Source organism: Dipodomys merriami, unplaced genomic scaffold, assembly GCF_024711535.1.
Source record: "Dipodomys merriami isolate MVZ:Mamm:240054 unplaced genomic scaffold, mDipMer1.0.p SCAF_69, whole genome shotgun sequence".
Lineage (NCBI taxonomy): Eukaryota > Metazoa > Chordata > Mammalia > Rodentia > Heteromyidae > Dipodomys > Dipodomys merriami.
Window position 1 is genome coordinate 4,220,218 of NW_027206279.1, and position 15,046 is coordinate 4,235,263.

Consider the following 15,046-nt stretch of genomic DNA (forward strand, 5'->3'; position numbering starts at 1 on the left):
TCATCTTGTTTTCCATCCCTACTATCCCTCCTGCCCTTCCCCTTCCCAAATCCTTACATGCCTTCTATGTTTCCACTTTTCCTTGGAATTGTGTATCTGGCTCCTTGTTTTCTTCTTCCAGTGTTTATGCTAGCACTGTCTGTTTACTTTATGCAGAAGAATGACTGACTTCAAGGCTTCCAGCTTGTTAGCCAGGACCACACCCCAGCCCTTCTTGTATTATTATTATTATTATTATTTTGCCAGTCCTGGGTCTTGTACTCAGGGCCTGGGCACTGTCCCTGAGCTTCTTTTGCTCAAGGCTAGCACTCTACTATGTGAGCCACAGTGCCACTTCCAGCTTTTTCTGTTTATGTGGTACTGAGTAATCAAACCCAGGGCTTCATACATGCTAGACAAGCACTCTACCACTAAGCCACATTCCCAGGCCTAAATTTTGTTTTTGAAATAGGGTCTCACTACCTTTGTCCAGACTGGCCTACAACTCTTAAACCCTCCTGCCTCTGGCTTCTGAGTTGCTGGGATGCAACCAGGCATGCAACCATGCACCATCTTGCTTACCTCCTATAAAACTGTATAGTCCAGTCATCATTGAGAGTGTATAGTTTCCTATTATTAGGAGATGGTAAGTATGTAGCTAACAGCATTGTTTTGGTATACTGTTGTAACTGCATAAATTCGAGGATATGTTTGTTTGTTTTTATTTTTTATTTTTTTATTATGAAAATACCGTACAGAGGAGTTACAATTACATGGTCAAGATAATGAGCACGTTTCTTATCAAGCTTTGTTGCCTCCTCCTTTGTTTCCCCTTCCTGTCCCTCAACATCTCCCCCCCATCCCCCCCCCCCGGTTTTTGTTTTTTTTTTGTTTTTGGTTTTTTTTTGCATTTTATATCATTGCTATTAGAGTTTTTTTTTTGGGGGGGGGTGCTGTCCCTCAGCTCTTCAGCTCAAGGCTCACACTCTACCACTTGAGTCACAGCATCTCTCTGGCTTTTTTCTTTTTGCTTATGTGGTGCTGAGGAATCAAACCCAGGGCCTCATGCATGCAAGGCAAGCACTCTACCACTGAGCCACCTTCCCAGCCCTGCTATTAGAGTTTAAGTGATGTTCTTCTTTTTTTTTTGGTCCGGTCATGGGGCCTGAACTCTGGACCTGGGCGCTGTCCCTCAGCTCTTCAGCTCAAGGCTAGCGCTCTACCACTTGAGCCAGAGCGCCACTTCTGGCGTTTTTCTTTTTGCTTATGTGGTGCTGAGGAATTGAACCTGAGGCCTCAGGCATGTAAGGCAAGCGCTCTACCACTGAGCCACCTTCCCAGCCCTTAAGTGATGTTCTTAATACTTTTGACACTTACAATCTGAAATTTTAGGGAACTAAGAAAAATTGGATAGAGATCAAAATACCACTTTTTATACTGAAAAGGCTGGAAATGCAGGTATGGATCACGGTGGAGGGGTGTGGAACCTCAGCCCTTATCTCCCCCAGGCCCAGGGCAGGGACAGCTCAGCCCAGCCTACTCCTGCAAGCTGGCCCTGGAGCCAGACACTGAGCAGGCAGATAAGAAAGAGGGTGAAGAGGAAATGAGGCTCTGGCTCAAGTGGTAGAGTGTTTGCCTTGAGCTGAAGAGCTCAGGCCCAGAGTTCAAACCCCACGACCAACAACAAAACAACGAGGATAAAGACACCGAGGGGGCTAGTGCTCCCCCAGCAGTCCTCCCTCACACTTCCTCCAGGCACCGGGGAGCCAGAGGCATGAGGTCCCTCAGACACCATGCCGCTGCAGCCGGCTCCTACCCAGGTTCTCCATGTCCAGGTCTCAGGAGAGAGGCTCTAGGTGGTTGTAATTCACAGTCCCTGTTTCTCACTGTGTGTTTTCAGAGATCAGCATCTGACTGTGGTTTATTCATTTTAGCAACGTGAAATCCTTCATGAGATTCAGAGAAGGAAAGAAGAGATAAAAGAAGAGAAAAAGAGGAAAGAAATGGCCAAGCAGGTACTCTGTCTATTGGGTTGCACTAAGATAAGCATAAACGACTTACTTTCATGTCCATCAAGGTCGATTTTCCCTCTCAGTTGCTTTCAGTAGTAACCCTTAAAGTGAAGTAACAAACATTCACTTGTGTGTTTTAGGTCATGGCAAGGTGAGTGGAATGTATTCTCTGGAGCTGATTTAGGCTTAGGTGATTCAGGCCCTTTAAGGAGGAGTCACAGAAGTGTGACAACTTTGTAAATAAACAAGGCTGGAATTCAAATAAGGCTGGTGTTTGGGGGGTGGGGGGGTGTAAGTCATGTGAGAGGTGTGGCCCCCACCATTCAGCACCTGCCTGAGATCTCCCCAGGTGTTGAGCGGAAAGATTCTAGCAGCAGAGGGATGGAAATGGATACTGGAAGGATTTTCTTCTTTTCTCCTGAGTCTGGCTCAGTGGAGGGCGGGGGGAGGAGGGTGAACGCAATTGGAGGAATCCAGAGAAAATGTTCCTCATTCTTTACAAATGGAGTGTTTGACTTAGATGTAGAGAAACCGAACGGAGGCCCTGTGCAGTATTCACCGAGGCTGTGTGCAGCCCTGGCAGCACTGCTGGAGCCCTCCCCCCCCCCCCCGTCCCCTCCCCCGCCCCGTTTTCCACAGTCTCAGCTCAGCTGTGACTCTCTCTCCCAGCTCTGCTTCCCAGCTCTCCTGCCTACCCCAACACTCCAGGCAGCCTCTGGGCTGCTGTGTGAATTCCTTCCCCTGCCTGCCCAAGAGCTCAGTCTCCTAACTTCACATGCATGTTCCAAAATTCTGAGCATTCCCATCTATGAAATCCATATTCTCTTTAAAACTGCAACCTGGGCCTGGGAAGGTGACTTAATGGTAGAGTACTTGCCTAACATGCATGAAGCCCTGGGTTCGATTCCTCAGTACCACATACACAGAAAAAGCTGGAAGTGGCACTGTGGCTCAAGTGGTAGAGTGCTAGCCTGGAGCTGAAGAGCTCAGGGACAGGGCCCAGGACCTGAATTCAAGCCCCAGGACTGGAAAACAACAACAACAACAACAAAACAAAACAAAAAAACCTGCACCCTGGACTCTTTTTTTTTTTTTGGTCCGTCATGGGGCTTGAACTCTGGGTCTGGGCTCTGTCCCTCAGCTCTTCAGTTCTAGGCTAGCACTCTACCACTTGATCCACAGCGCCACTTCCAGTTTTCTGGTGGTTTATTGGAGATAAGAGTCTAAGGGAGCCAGGCACTGGTAGCCCACGCCTGTAATCCTAGCTACTCAGGAGGCTGAGATCTGAGGATCTCAGTTCAAAGCCAGCCCAGGCAGGAAAGTCCGTGAGACTCTTATCTCCAATAAACCACTAGAAAACCAGAAGTGGCACTGTGGCTCAAGTAGGTAGAGCACTTGCCTTGAGCTGAAGAGCTCTGGGACAGCGCTCAAGTCCAGAGTTCACGCCCCACAGCCAACCAAAAGAAAAAAAAGAGTCTCAGGGACTTTCCTGTCTGGGCTGGCCTTGACCCAGGATCCTCAGATCTCAGGCTCCTGAGTAGCTAGGATTACAGGTGTGAGCCACCAGCACCTGGCTTAGACTTTAGTTTTTGACCCAGTACATATTTGAGCATTAAGTTGGTATAAGTTGAGTTTTATTCCATTGTAGGCATTCAGTTTAAACAAGACATGTCTGGCCCTGAATTCACCATTAAATTCAGTGCTTGTCTTCCATTCTAGACTTGCATCTAAACTAGGATTTGTATTTCTTTTTCTAGGAGCGTCTGGAAATTGCTAGTCTGTCAAACCAAGATCCTAGTTCTAAGAGAGACCCAGGAGGACACAGAACGGCACACACTCTGTGTGGAGGCTCCCCTGACTTTGTGGGAAATGGCAAACACCGCACCAGCTCCTCTGGAAGGGCTCGGTAAATCTTGGCATTCCTGGGGGAGAGGGGAGGACGCGGTAAGGTGTGTGCTGGTATTCAGGCTTCAACTTAGGACCTGGTGATATTCCTTAGACTGTTTTTGCTCAAGGCTGGTGCTCTAATATTTGAGCCACAGCTCCACTTTGAACTTTTTGGTGGTTAACTGGATATGAGAGTCCTATGGACTTCCCACACTTGTGAAGTTTGGTGGGTCTTCAGTGTCAATAACCCTCTCGAAGCCTGGCTGTCTTACTGAATTGGATAGCCACATAAAACCAGTTTCCAACCATCCTTATTTGATTTTTAGTTTTCACTGGGGATTGAACCCAGGGCCTCGCATACACTAGTAAAGCATTCTGTCACTGAGCTATACTTCCAGTACTTTTAAATTGTATTTTAAGACGGAGTCTCGGGCTGGGAGGGTGGCTCAGTGGTAGAGCGCTTGCCTTGCATGCCTGAGGCCCTGGGTTCGATTCCTCAGCACCACATAAGCAAAAAGAAAAAAAGCCGGAAGTGGTGCTGTGGCTCAAGTGGTAGAGCGCTAGCCTTGAGCTGAAGAGCTGAGGGACAGTGCCCAGGCCCAGAGTTCAGGCCCCACAACCGGACCCAAAAAAAAAAAAAAAAAAGACAGAGTCTCGTATATTGTTTAGGTTGACCTCCTGAGTAGCTGAGATTATATATGCCCCCATGCCCTGTCCCAAGAATCGTTATTTGGGGGAGGGGTTGGGAAGGGGAGCTGTACCCATGAGCAGCTCTGGAGATGTCAGGCAGCATGGTGTCTTCAGGTTCGCATCATGCCCCACTCCTCCTGGCCCCAAGTGGAGAGTAGAAAGTGAGCACCATGGAAGAGGAGTGGATTTCCCATTTCATTCTATCCTGTCCCGCCCCGCTGCCCCACCACACCGCCTCCTCCTTTGAGCAAGCCAGCCGCCTTCGTTTCCCAGGACCTCTGTCCAGCACTCAGCCTGGGCCGCTCCCCATTCTGACAGTGAGACAGAATGAGTGACCATGACAGCCAAGGTCAAAGCACCAAGGAAGATGATCAGTTAAGGGTGGGGAGGGCCAATCATCTTCTGGAACCAGAAGGGCTAGACTTCCTGTCCTAATCTTAAAGAAAACAAATTGTCCAACGGTATTTTGAAGGCGCGATCGTCAGTATTCCATATGTGGCAGCGATGATTCCCCTGGCTCCTGTGAAATCCTGTATTTCTCTGTGGGAGGTCCTGACCAGCTCATGGTACACAAAGGAAAATGTGTTGGTGAGTAAATACATGTTTATTAAAGCAGTCGTACCGATGAAAGTTAATCATAAGGAAACAGAGTATAGAATAGACATGGTCTTGTTCAAACCAGCTCAGTCCACTGAATGCTTTCAAGCAGAGAGCACATATATTTTAGAAAAATAGTTCTCATAGCACATAGCAGAGTCACACTGTTAAATGAGTGAGTGAGTGAATGAGATTTCATGACTGTTCTGTTTCATTTGCAGGCAGCGATGAACAGCTGGGAAAATTAGTCTACAATGCTTTGGAAACAGCGACTGGCAGCTTTGTCTTGTTGTATGAGTGGGTCCTTCAGTGGCAGAAAAAACTGGGTCCATTTCTGACCAGTCAAGAGAGAGAGAAGATTGACAAGTGCAAAAAGCAGGTAGGTGTGGGTTCATCTCCAGCACCAGGTTTGATTGGCTCCCAGAGATGAGTGGGTGGGGCTTCTTAGTGTATGGGGTGTTCAGGTTGAAGAATCATAATATCAATTTATAATACAGAGTATAAAGAGAATATTTAATGTTACATATTATAGTTGTTACACAGTAAAGTGGCTATAAGGAGGAAAGGCAGGGTATTTAGAAATGTGTGTACTTTGTATATAAAAAGAAAAACTTAAGAGTATACTTTCAGGGATCTTTTTTTTTTTGGTCCAGTCGTGGGGCCTGAACTCTGGGCCTGGGCGCTGTCCCTCAGCTCTTCAGCTCAAGGCTAGCGCTGTACCACTTGAGCCACAGTGCCATTTCTGCCTTTTTTTTTCTTCTGCTTATGTGGTGCTGAGGAATCGAACCCAGGGCCTCATGCATGCAAGGCAAGTGCTCTACCACTGAGCCAACTTCCCAGCCCTCCATGAGACTCTTATCTCCAATTAACCACCAGAAAACTGGGCATGGTGCTGTGGCTCAAGTAGAGCACTCGCCTTGAGCTGAGGAGCTCAAGGACAGTGCCCAGTCCCAGAGTCAGAGTTCAAGCCCCACGACTGACAAATAAGTAAATAAAAGAAAAAGAAAAACTTAACTGGGCGCTGGTGGCTCATGCCTGTAATCCTAGATACTCAGGAGGCTGAAATCTGATGATTGTGGTTTAAAGCCAACCCAGGCAGAAAAGTCCCTGTGAGCCTCTTCTCTCCAATTAACCATTCAAAAACCAGAATTGGTGCTGTGGCTCAAGTGGTAGAGTGCTATCCTTAGGCACAAAGAGGCTCCCAGACAGTGCCTAGGCCCTGAGTTCAAGTCCCTCATCTGACAAAAAAGGAAAAAAAACTTACCAGACTCCAGTGTCTCATGCTTGTAATCCTACCTACTCAGGAGGCTGAGATCTGAGGATCAAAGCCAGCCCAGGCAGGAAAGTCTATGAGACTTTTTTTTTTTTTGGTCGGTCGTGGGGCTTGAACTCTGGGCCTGGGCGCTGTCCCTCAGCTCTTCAGCTCAAGGGGAGCGCTCTACCACTTGAGTTACTGCGCCACTTCCGGTTTTCTGGTGGTTTATTGGAGATAGGAGTCTCACGGTCTCTCCTGCCTGGGCTGGCTTTGAACCGCGATCCTCAGATTTCAGCCTCCTGAGTAGCTAGGATTACAGGCGTGAGCCACCAGTGCCCGGCTGAGACTTTTATTTCCAATTACCTACCAGAAAACCAGAAATGGAGCTGTGGCTCAAAGTGGTAGAGCGATAGCCTTGAGTGGAAAAGCTCAGGGATAGCACCCAAACCCTGAGTTCAAGCCCCACAACCAACAAAAGAAAAGAAAAGAAAAACTGAAAGCAAATACACTGTAATCATTGGTAACTTCTGAGCTGAGTTCAATACCTATAGCCCAAGCTTCTGGATAAAATTAAAGAAGTAGAGGATTCAGCATGTTTTTTGCATCTTTATTAGCTGCTAGGTTGGCCACACAGTTTAAGGGAAGGATTTGGTTCAGAAAAAAAAATTGTTTTGTTCTCATCGCAAAGTGTACTTGATAACAGATACTTCACTTTTGAAGTAGTAAAATACCAATTCATGTCTATTGAACCTTTATCCTTCTAGATTCAGGGGGCAGAAACAGAATTCAGCTCTTTGGTGAAACTGAACCATCCAAACGTAGTCCGCTACTTTGCCATGAGCTTCAGAGAGCAGGATGACTGCATGGTGGTGGACATGTTGGTGGAGCACGTCAGCGGCCTGTCGCTTGCCGAGCACCTGAGCCACGCGGGCCCCATCCCCGTGCCGCAGCTCCGCAGGTTTGCCACCCAGCTCCTGTCTGGCCTCGATTACCTGCACAGCAACTCCGTGGTGCACAAGGTCCTGAGCGCATCGAGTGTCCTGGTAGATGCCCAGGGCACGGTCAAGATCACGGACTACAGCATCTCCAAGCGCCTGGCAGACATCTGCAAGGATGACGTGTTTGAGCAGACGCGAGTTCGATTCAGCGACAGCGCCCTGCCTTACAAAAGCGGGAAGAAAGGGGATGTGTGGCGCCTGGGCCTCCTGCTGCTCTCCCTCAGCCAAGGGCAGGAGTGTGGCGAGTTCCCCGTGACCATCCCCAGAGACCTGCCGGCGGACTTCCAGGATTTCCTGAAGAAGTGAGTGCCTCACCCTTCTCCAGTGGCACCTTGCTCCTGGACGCGTGGGGCACAGGCGTGGCGGCCCTCGCTCCCCAGCCTGTGGGATCTGTTGGCTCACTCTGCTCGCTGTGGCCTTGGCTCCCACACCCCCCTGCACCCAGTTTCATGAGCGATGTCAACTGTTCAGGGGACGGCCTGGAGTATTCCAGCAAGTACTGCTGCCGCGGTGGGCAGGGACCGCCACAGCGGGGAATAGTAGGGAATGCCCGGCCTTTCAAACGGCAGCACTTTCCCTCCCACTTTTGTCTGTGCGTGCCACTGCGGGGGCTTACACTCAGGCCCATGCACTGTCCATTTGCTTTTTCTCTCCAGGCTGGCAGTGTACCTGTTGAACCACACTTCCACTCCACTTCTGGCTTTTTGCTGGCTAATTGGAGATAAGCCTCCTGGGCTGTCCTGCTTGGGCTGGCTTTGAAGTGAAATCCTCAGATCTCAGCCTTAGCTGGCTTACACGTGTGAGCCATCAGTGCCTGGCTTCTGCCCTCCCACCGCTGCTGTTTCCTAAGAGGTCTAGGGCAGGGCCTCCTACCCAGGAACAGCCTCAGGAGTGTGATTCCACCCCATGCTTCCCTGCGGCTAAGAGAGCCACCGGGTCCTAGGCAGCCACAGCCGGGGATCTGCAGTCCCTGAGGGTCACGTGCCTTTAACCTGTTTCCAAGTGAGCCCATAGGTTCCGTGGCTCCCGGGAGGCTAGGCCCATGGGGAGCCGCCTTTCTCTTGCGTGTTGCTGAGTCCGCATTCCTCCAGGTGCGTCTGCCTGGATGATAAAGACAGATGGACACCTCAGCAGTTATTGAAACACAACTTCATAAACCCTCAGCCAAAGATGCCTTTAGTGGAGCAGAGCCCTGAAGGTGGGTGTCTCCATTTTTTTTCTTTCTTTCTCTTCCTCTCTTGGTTTCTTTGCACTGGGCTCTCATTGTGAATCTTGATGCTCCTGCCTCTACCTCCCGAGTGCTGGGACTCCAGGCATGCACCGCTATGCCAGGCCGCCTGTTCTTTCTCTGCTTTGCTTTGCTTTGCTGTGGTGGTACTGGAGCCTAAACTCAGGTACTGTATCATAAGAGCATGCCTCCAGCCCCTATCATTTGACATAACGTTTTTGAAAATATATATAAATCTGACATTGGAGGATGATACATGGAGTATTTATTTCATCTATTTTAGGCCAAGCGCCACATAAATCTGTTCAGTTATGAAATGTTTATGCCACCCTGATGTTCCAGTATTTTCTGATCGAGTGGATATCCAGTGGAGTGACCTCAGTGACATGTAGTTCCTTCCTGCACCAGTCACCTTATGACCTAGTGGCCTGGTTTCCCTGCCAGTAGATCAAGGAACCTGTCGGGCTGGGACGGCGCCAGAGCCCTGCTTTGGGTTCTGGCTCTCTGGTTCAGTCACTCACTCCGCCCCAGGGATCCAGGCCGATGATATAGTTCTTCTTCCTTTAAGGAGGGCAGGGTGAGCAGCAGACTTGTTAAAGGCCCTTCAGGGAGGATGTGCTCCTTCAGACCGCTGGCTAGGGCCCAGGGCGTGCCTCGTGGCAGAGTTGGCTCGCTCTTCTCTCTGTTTGAAAGCAGGGCTCTTGCTCTGTGGCCCTTTCCCTTCCGCCTCCTGAGTATTGGAGCAGCAGGAGTGACCCACACACCCTGCTTTCCCCATGTTCCCCATGCCTCTTCCTTCAGATTCCGGGGGACAAGACTATGTGGAGACTGTTATCCCCAGCAGCCGGCTGCCCAGCGCCTCGTTCTTCAGTGAGACCCAGCGGCAGTTTTCGCGCTACTTCATTGAATTTGAGGAACTACAGCTTCTCGGCAAAGGTGCTTTCGGAGCGGTCATCAAGGTGTGACAGAGTTGTCCCCAGTCCTTTCCATTTCACTGGCACAGACTTAGGGGCTGGCTTCTGTGCTGAGGTAGGAAAGAATGAAGAACATCTTCATGGGCTTCGTTCAGGAAGAAGTTCTTTTTCCCATTTGCTGTAGAAAAGAGGCTTCCAAGGCCAGAATCGAGGTCGAGTTATCTTACCCTGGCACGTGGCTCCAGATGGCCTGATGCCTTTATTTCCCAGCTCTTCTGGAAATGGGAAACTAGCAGTGTGGGTTTGTTGTTTTTCCATAGTGGGACTTGAACTCTTGGTCTGGGTGCTGTCCCTGAGCTCTTTTGCTCAACGCTAGTACTCTATAACTTGAGCCACAGCATCACTTCCAGTTTTCTGGTGGTTAATTGGAGACAAGAGTCTCACAGACTTTCCTGCCTGGGCTGGCTTTGAACTACGATCCTCAGATCTCAGCCTCCTGAGTAGCTAGGATTACAGGCATGAGCCACCGGTACTCGGCTTAGTGATGGGTTTTTAAGGTATGCTGTTGTTCTGTCCTCCAGTCTCCATTATCTGTCTTGCTTTTATATAATTGTGCTATTCCTAAACACTGTTGAATATTGTAAAGGACATAGCACTTGCAGGGCCATGAATTTAATCCTCAGTGTATGTGTGCATACATGCACACACATGTCATCTTTCATCTTACACCTATGGTCATGTTTCTGTCTAGGATTCTGAGAACACAATGAGGAAACATCACTCTTCCTGTAGAGGGCCTCTATACCTTGTAGTAAATGGGGCTTGCAACATTGCAAGCGCTTCACCCTTAGTAGACAGTGAGTAGGAGGTATTTGTCAGTGAAATTAATGTTTAGGAGAGTGGTAAAGGCAGCATTCGGAGGGCTGGGGCAGAAAGATTTGCAGAAAGACTTGTTTTTTTAAAAGCTCGGTGTGGTGATACACACTGTAATCACGGCACTTTAGAGGCTGAGGCAGGAGGATGGAAAGTTTGAGGTCAGCCTGGGCTACAAAATGAAGCCCTATATTTAAACAAGGGAGGCTGGAGGGACTGAGGTTTTTTCCCCTGGATTCCTTAGCAGGCTCTGTGCCTGTGGATAGCGGTGAGCTGTGTCCTCAGCTTGCAGTGGAGGCTTTCTTCTGCAAGGGTGTGTGTTTGGGAGCTCTTCCGAGTTCCCCCGGGGTGGTGGTGGGGCCAGTGTGCTGGGGTCTGAGCTTCCAGCCTTATCAGGGCCTCTGCTCCTGCCCGGGTAGGTGCAGAACAAGCTGGATGGCTGCTGCTACGCCGTGAAGCGCATCGCCATCAACCCGGCCAGCAGGCACTTCCGCAGGATCAAGGGCGAGGTGACACTGCTGTCGCGCCTGCACCATGAGAACATCGTGCGCTACTACAATGCCTGGATCGAGCGGCACGAGCGGCCCCCAGACGCGAGGCCCCCAGCCCGGAACCAGGCCGCGGATGGGGGAGCGGAGCACGGGGCCCCCGTGGGCAAGGCCTCGCCCGAGGGCAGCGTGGAGGCCGCCGCCCCGCCACCCATCAGCAGCTCGGTGGAGTGGAGCACCTCGGAGCGCTCCCCAGCCGGCCCCGGCTCCAGCAGTGACGACGAGGAGGAGGACGAGCATGATGGGGTCTTCTCGCAGTCCTTCCTGTAAGGGACGGGTGCCGGGCGGGACCCCCACAAACCCACTGTGCCTCCCTGCAGCCTTGACCCTGTTAGGCCCATGGTTAGCAAAGTACCAAATGCCACCCACAGGAGTTTGTCCCCACTGATCTCCAGCAGCTGCCTGGTGAGGGGCTCATGCCTGTAATCCTAGCCGCTCTGGACACTGAGACCGTGAGGACTGAGGTTCTAGGCCAACCTAGAACCAGCAAAGTCCATGAGACATCTCAGCCAGTGAAAAGGCCAGCCGACTGGCTCCCAGCCTGTCCTCCCAGCTACCTAGGAAGCATAAACAGGAGGATCAGGGTCCGTGTGGGTCTGGGCATAAACATGAGGTCCTGTTCACAAAATAAGCAGGGCAAGAAGAGTCTGGGAACATGCTTCAAGTGGTAGAGCATCTGACTAGCAAACTCAAGGCCCTGGGTTCAAACCCCAGTACCACCAGGAAAAATAAAAACATCCCCTAACATCCAAGCCCAAGGGGAAGGAAAAAGTGGAAAGTCAAGAACAGAAACTACTTTCAGTGTTTCATCATTGTTAACTAACTTAAGAGAATATCTTGTAGGGCACTTGGGCCATTCAGGAGCTAGTTTTAGGTCTGGATAGAATGCTCCCGGCAGGCCCATGGAACCCAGAGTTACCAGAATCTACTCCGGTCTTCTTTGTATCCAAGGCTGCAAGTTGTTTTTTAGTTAGTTTATCTATTAATGATTGTGGGCCACAGCACAGTGTCAAGGTGTGGTTTCTTCAGGCTTTCCCTGTTTCTCCCTTTTTTGGGGGGCAGTTGTGGGGCTTGAACTCTGGGCCTAGGCGCTGTCCCTCAGCTTTTCAGCTCAAGGCTAGTGCTCTACCTCTTGAGCCACAGCGCTACTTCTAGTCTTCTGATGGTTTATTGGAGATAAGAGTCTCATAGACCTCCCTACCCTTGCTGTCTTTGAATTATGATCCTCAGATCTCAGCCTCCTGAGTAGCTAGGATTACAGGCATAATTACAGGATTACACTGCCGGACTTAATGTTTCTCTCTTTTAAGACCCGCTTCAGATTCCGAAAGTGACATCATCTTTGACAACGAAGATGAGAACAGCAAAAGTCAGCATGAGGTAAACATGTAATGCATTGAACTTGTCTCAGGAGTTTGTGTTCACAGTTTCTTCACATAGCTTCAGCAAGCTTGAAAATCACAGGCCTGGGGCCCACTCAGCCCTGTTTGTTCCTCTGCCCAGGCCGCAGCGCCCCCTGCTGGGTGTGGAGATCCCATGTAGTGGGGAATGCTGGGGGACAGCTGCTGTTTAGTGAATGCTCAGTGAGCAGGCCTTGCTTGTGATGACTTTATTATGGGAAGAAGAGAAAAATTATCAGCAGTTATTGGACACATCCATTGTAGATAAAGAACCACTTGTGTGTGGACTCTGCTAGACGAGCGTGTAAATTGATATGAAGGAGGTTGGAATGCATTTGTGTGGTTTTTTAAAGTACTTTATATTAAAATCACTTGCTAATTAAAGTCACCTTATACTCTTCTCAATTTAAAATTTAAAATTGTAAATTTAGCCAGGATAATGCCATTAAATAGTCCTCACCGCTGGTAAGGCAGAGGTGGTGCATGGCCCTGGAGTCAGGACACGCTTCATTCCCATGTGCTGAGCAGCACCCCCAGCACCCTAACGGAGGGAGGAAGCCTCCACACATTCATCCCCTTCAGCAGATTCTCTGGAGAGGACACAAGTGGCTCGAGAATAGAAGCTGCTTGTCTCAGAGCCAGGCTTTAATTTTCTTTCATAAGGAAAAATATGCAAAAATCGTTCCTCATAAAAACTAGAAATCAGTCAGGTACTAACTGATGCTGTTTACATATTTGGGGATAAGAGTATTCAAATACATCTGTCAGAACAAAAAGAATTTTTTTTTCTCAAAAGATGCCAGGTATTAGAAAATTAGCCTTAGGAAACAAGCCAGATAAGAACATGGAGAAATGGAACAGGGAGCCAGGGCCATCCCAAGTTCGCAGGCCACACAAAATCATCAGTACAGGCAGAGGGCAGATGACAAAAGCATGCAAATCTGTCTCCTATGTGCCGAATGACTTCAGGGCCTTATATGGCCTGGCACTTCCCACCCTGGAGAAGAACCGGGAGCTTACTGTTCAGTACGCAGCCCACAGGGCAGTGTGCTTTGGTAGTACACTCACTTAAACTGCTTCCATGGTGATCCACCCAAGGGAGAAGTCCGTCAGTACTGAAGCCTTCACTGTCAGCCTGTGTGCTTTCTGCCCTTCTTATCCCCCGAACATCAGTGGTAATAAAAAGCTGACAGGTAGCAGGTGGTGGCACAACTTCAATACCTACTTGTTTTCTGTTTTTCTACCACCTCATGTGGCAAATACCTCTAAGCTACATGGAACCTTCTGCTTCGAGCAGACTTAAAATTGCTGTGAGCTACTAAAGAACCCCGGCTGTTTTCTGCTCCCTCACCTCCTCTAAGGCTCCAGGATGGCCATGGGGGTAGGCGCAGATTTGCAGGGGTGACCATGGTTTTGTTTCACTGAGGCTCCCACTTTGAGCCCCCTGTGTTCTTGGCGTAGGATGAAGACGACCATGAAAAGAACAGTCACCATGGAAGTGAGCCAGCGGCGACTACGGAGGCCGTGCACTACCTGTACATCCAGGTGAGGTGAGGCGCAGCGCCCGCAGCTGCCAGCAGGCACATTGCAGGGTGCTGTGACAAGACAGCAGACGGGCCTGGAGGCACTGGCCCACACTCAAAACAACCCGTGCCTTCCTGTGGCTCTCAGAGAGTGTCGGAGGGCAGCCGCTGGCTAGGCCGTGAAAGTTCCCCTCCTGATCCACCTGTCCTGCCTGTGTGAGCGTGGATGAGATTCTCCAGCCTTTTGTGCTTCCATTTCTCTACAAATTAAAGGATGGTAGCTCATCTCACACATGTCCAAGTCCCATAAGTGTTACATTGGGCATGCCCACAAACACCGCTGAGTCCCGTCAAGGAACTGGAATGGCTTTAGGCTTCACAGTTCATCTGGGAACCTGCGACAGACAAGAGCCACAGGCAGACAGGTTCCAGTGAGGGGCTCCCAACCAGAACCTGGGTGTTGGCCTGTCTCCATGCCTGGCCATCAGCCTCAGACCGCGGGCTCTGCCAGCAGAGACAGCCGCAGACCTAAGGAGGTTTCCTGTACCCTGAGTGCACAGGCCTGTGGTCAGTGTTTAGATTCTCTGCAGGAGGGCAGGGCTTTCCGTGTGAGATCCAGCACTCCATAGAAAAAGGATGCCTTAGACAGGGGCCTAATGCAGTGCTGCTCTCCTGGTGGTGGGGCTGGCTGGTGCCTTGCCCCACCAGGTGTCTTTGCAGCCCCACTTGCTCTGGTTACAAGGTGTCTGCCCTCAGCCCCTGGTACTACACACCTCTGCCGGTGCCAGGTGTCTGTCTGGGGTAGAGAGTAAAGGGAATGGGATCAGAAGACTTTGGGAAGCCCTGACTTAGACACGCAGAAACAGAACAGAATCTGCTCCCGGGGACTGTGAGGATAAGAGGAAGAAGGCCTACCTTCCTCTGTTTTAAAACAATAAAACGTTTTGTCCTGAAAAATTCCACTCTGGTCCTGGGTATCCTCCAGATACAGCTTCATCAGCCAGGGGCTCCCGTGCTGCTCCCTGGTGCACCGAAGTAGGGGGCCCGGCCCTCCTCCAGGGTTTTCACATCTTCAGTCACTGCTCCAGACTTGAGAAGGTCATTTGGCTTTCTTGTACAGATAAAAAAGCGAATGATGTCAT

The 15,046-nt window shown here is 50.0% G+C and overlaps 1 protein-coding gene across 3 annotated transcripts in view; it reads left to right on the plus strand.

Moving 5' to 3' along the window:
• The window catches only part of Eif2ak4 (eukaryotic translation initiation factor 2 alpha kinase 4), a 54,673-nt gene that overhangs the window by 12,386 nt on the left and 27,241 nt on the right, over positions 1 to 15,046 (plus strand). For all 3 annotated transcript variants that reach the window (XM_070005767.1, XM_070005766.1, XM_070005765.1), the window contains exons 5-14: positions 1,914 to 1,994; positions 3,749 to 3,897; positions 5,041 to 5,156; positions 5,387 to 5,544; positions 7,185 to 7,720; positions 8,510 to 8,616; positions 9,448 to 9,605; positions 10,853 to 11,247; positions 12,292 to 12,361; positions 13,843 to 13,926. In XM_070005767.1, the coding sequence (XP_069861868.1) occupies positions 1,914 to 1,994; positions 3,749 to 3,897; positions 5,041 to 5,156; positions 5,387 to 5,544; positions 7,185 to 7,720; positions 8,510 to 8,616; positions 9,448 to 9,605; positions 10,853 to 11,247; positions 12,292 to 12,361; positions 13,843 to 13,926 (1,854 nt within the window). The remainder of the gene's footprint in view (positions 1 to 1,913; positions 1,995 to 3,748; positions 3,898 to 5,040; positions 5,157 to 5,386; positions 5,545 to 7,184; positions 7,721 to 8,509; positions 8,617 to 9,447; positions 9,606 to 10,852; positions 11,248 to 12,291; positions 12,362 to 13,842; positions 13,927 to 15,046) is intronic.